This window comes from Eimeria maxima, genomic scaffold (assembly GCF_000499605.1).
Source record: "Eimeria maxima Weybridge genomic scaffold, Emw_scaff2396, whole genome shotgun sequence".
Classification (NCBI taxonomy): domain Eukaryota; phylum Apicomplexa; class Conoidasida; order Eucoccidiorida; family Eimeriidae; genus Eimeria; species Eimeria maxima.
In genome coordinates this window covers 1-3,517 of record NW_013565254.1, presented here as the reverse complement: position 1 = coordinate 3,517, position 3,517 = coordinate 1, and the positions used below count along the sequence as shown (strand labels likewise).

Sequence of the window (3,517 nt, the reverse complement as noted above, 5' to 3'; positions counted from 1 at the left end):
GCTGCCCCTTCCCGTTGCCGCACCAGATGCTGAATGTGCGCTCCTACTGCTTTGTGCAACCCCCCCTGAGAACTTGTGATGCAACTTCACTGAAATCAGCATACGCTGAATGATTTTATCCGGGAAGTGTAGGAATGCAAGACGAAAATAACTGCAAGACAGCCGGGAAAGATCAGGAGGTGTCATTCTCGTATTCTTGGCACCTCCATAAGGAAAAGTATCAAACAATGAGGTGATCGTCGATACCCATATGACTTGTTCCTCGTATAGCTTGCACTCCGCTGCGGAAATAGAACCACCTATTCTTCGCACCTCCGTAGGGGAAACGGAATAAATGAATAATGAGGTGGTCGTCGGCATCCATCCCACTTGTGGCTCGGGCTGCCTCCTCTGCTGCAGAAGTAAAACCACAACATCGAAGACGGCAGCAACAACAACAGCACCGAGGCGGGGGTGGATGGGAGAAGTAGAGCCAGATTGAAGCGCCTCTCAATGGACCGTTTCCTTCTGAGGATAAACTGCAGCCAAACTGATGTTAACTGGCCATCAGCTTACGAGCTGAGTACTGTGGTAGTGCCCTCACGCGACGGGCTGTGGAGGTAGAGGTGGGCTTTTACGTACAGCGACACCTGCATCAGCGCGCCTTCGGTGCTGGGAACTGTTATGAAGTCTAGTGCTTCCTTCGCGTCGTCATATCCGTCCGTGACCGCCACTGCTGTGCCTGCTACTTTGAACATTGGCAAGTCGTTGTGGGCGTTACCTACAGCTAAGACTTCTTCCGGCGAAATCCCCAAGACCGCAGACAGCAGCCGCAGTGCCTCCCCCTTGTCAATACCGGGCTGCAACACTTCAAATGCCGTCGGGCGACTCTGCGCAAAGCCAACTGAATCACCAAACTCCGCCTCCAGTCGGTGGCGAACGCTCGCCACCGCGCTAGACTCCCCTTCAACGTGCACGCGTGGATGGACGGCTAAAGATCTGGATTCCTCTTTGAAGAAAACCAGCGGCCCTTCCGTTACCCCTACAGCCTTGTCTAACAACCCCGCTTCCATGATAATATGGAGGATGTGCTTCAGAGTGTCGTGCGCTAGGGGACTATCCCGCAGGACCTCTCCAGCAGGACCTCTCCCGCAGGACCCAGGACATACGTATCATTCAGGTAAATTCCTGGGAAGCCCGAAAAATCCATCCTTTTCATATTATTTTCTCCCAGAAGCTCCTTGACGTTCGTGCGGTGGCGGCCAGTGGACAGCGCCACTGGATGCCTAGGGATTGAGCCAAGCGGAAAGCCTCCACGTTATCTGGTGGAAGAACGCCATCTTTGCCTATGAGAGTGCCATAGAGATCACTTAGGATCAAGTGTGCTGGTTTTGGGAGAAGAGGAGAAGACCTGGTTGGACCCTCTTGCAAGGGATGTACTGTGGAGTCCCCCGCATTTGCAAAGGACGCAACGGTGGCCAAAGATAGGCAAAGGAAAGTTAACAAGGCATTGTTTGGTCATAAAAGCTCATACACTCTATTATTTCTTAAATACTGTAAACCCTCTTGGGAGACATGCAGCACGAGCGCTCCATGAGAGACATTTGCACCCCAAGAGTGGCCCAGAGCGTGCCAGCAGAGCAGCACGTCTGCTGAGTGTAGCAAATTAACGAGCTTTTAAAATGTCTTCGAAATATCCCCTTCAGTTAAAGCGTCAAAGCTATACATCACCATGAGTGGAGTGTGTGTGGCACGCTTCAGGTGTGTCGACCACTGGAGCCTAAGCGGGAGGGCCCGCTCTCGACCGCATATCCATAGCATCTGTATTGAGCCTTTCCAGTATTACCATTCACACACGGGGCTCGGAGAACTTATTTCAAGCAAAAAAGGGGAAAATCTGTCCCTCTACTGTGATGCATGGCCAAAGGCTGTTGCAACACCTGAGTTGTAGCATGGCCTGCGTGGCCCTGAAGGTGGCACTGAAGGTGGCACACGACACCTAACTCAGCTCCAGATGGAAGACGGTACGCAAAGACAAATTTCCAACAATTCTCTTCAGTGTTTATGCATATAGCCAAGCAGGCTTTTTTTGTTTTTGCGCCTTCGGATGGTTTGCAGCTTGTGTAGCAAAGTCAGTTGGCTAGTCTGTCTGAAGTGGGCACACGAACATTTACTCGGGCCTAGGCAAATGGAACGCAATCACATCTCACACAGTGTCTGTACATAAACCCAAGAAGGCCTGCTTGTGTTCGTGTGGGGGTCTATCTTGCATCTTGGGGAGCAGCAAGATGCTTTCAAATCCTGGCTGGACGCCTCCTTTCCCGCAGCTCCAGGCGCTTGAAACACTGTGCCCAGGGCGTCTGGAAAGTGGAGAGAGAGGTCAGTTGCATTTAGCGAACCCTTATCTTGAGTGATTTGCTCATAGTCGCTTACAATTATCCTCGGATAAAATCCAGGCCCCCGCTCTACACTAGATAAAAAGGCACGGCAAAAAGCATAGTGCAAACAAACAAGCTATTTTCCAACTCGTAAATCCCTGACACACCAGGCAAAAGCTTGAAATCGTGATGGTGGAAGAGTTTTTCGATTGTTTTGTCGGATCACACAGTACGACTATGCGGTGTAGGTTGGGTATGACCAACACAGTCAGGGGCGCATCCTCCCGACGTTCTACATATCAGGCCTTTGTTCTACAAATGCAGCCACATGAGTAAGTAAGGAGTAGGGTGAACGCAATTTTGAAAGGAAACAGGATTCATTACACGTTGCCGCAGTTGTCCTTAAGCAGGGATGTACGAGGAAACACGTATAACAGATAGCAATAGGTACCCCCTCCACAGTGCATAAGGAGACGAGGAGAGGACGAAGTTCGTTGGATAATTTGACAGACCATCTGCTCTCCGTTATCGGGGGTCAATGGGTTCTGCTGCATCATCTACTCTTCCTCAACTCGGAGATGTCGTTCTGCCGTACATGTTGGTTCTCTTAAGCGATTCAACGAATCAGCGAAATGCCCCCGAGCTCTATCAGCAAAACGTCAGCAGCGACGTCTTGGTGGAAAGTCACAACAGAAGGAGGCTGAGATACTAAACACTCGTGTAACAATTCGTAGAGGCCAAAGAAAGCGAGAGTAATACGTTGTATGGGCAGGCAAACGCCAATTGAAAAGGACTCTGAGGACTGTTGCAGCAATTCAATTCCTCGTCAATGTCTAGAGCCAACCCTTGACTTTGCGGCAAGTACTGCCAGCACGGGTGTGAACCGCGCAGCCTAATGCTGGGACTTGTTTTAGTATTCGGTAGCCGTTCTTGTTTCACGATTGACCAGTTGCATATTCCGCATTCGCTGTGCTCCGAGCCGCCAAGTATCCGTTTTTCTGTGATCTAGTTTCCCGCCTCTGTGTACAACGACGTTGAAAATTTGATAGCTGGGGTTTGGAGTTGGGCGTTGCCGCCTCGAGCAGAAAAGGTTTATAAGGGGGATGCGAGGGGGCTCCAACTCCTACGGCACGCCCGGATATCGAGCCAACCGTCTTCAC

At 50.8% G+C, this 3,517-nt stretch overlaps 1 protein-coding gene across 1 annotated transcript; it reads right to left on the bottom strand.

Annotated features, from left to right (window-relative positions):
- Window positions 1-220: 220 nt before the first annotated feature.
- Window positions 221-1,052, bottom strand: EMWEY_00058370 (hypothetical protein; the record flags this gene model as incomplete). The annotated part of the gene is made up of 2 exons (XM_013480830.1): window positions 221-393; window positions 584-1,052. The coding sequence occupies 2 exons, from the start codon at window positions 1,050-1,052 to the stop codon at window positions 221-223; spliced, it is 642 nt and encodes a 213-aa protein (XP_013336284.1).
- Window positions 1,053-3,517: the final 2,465 nt, after the last annotated feature.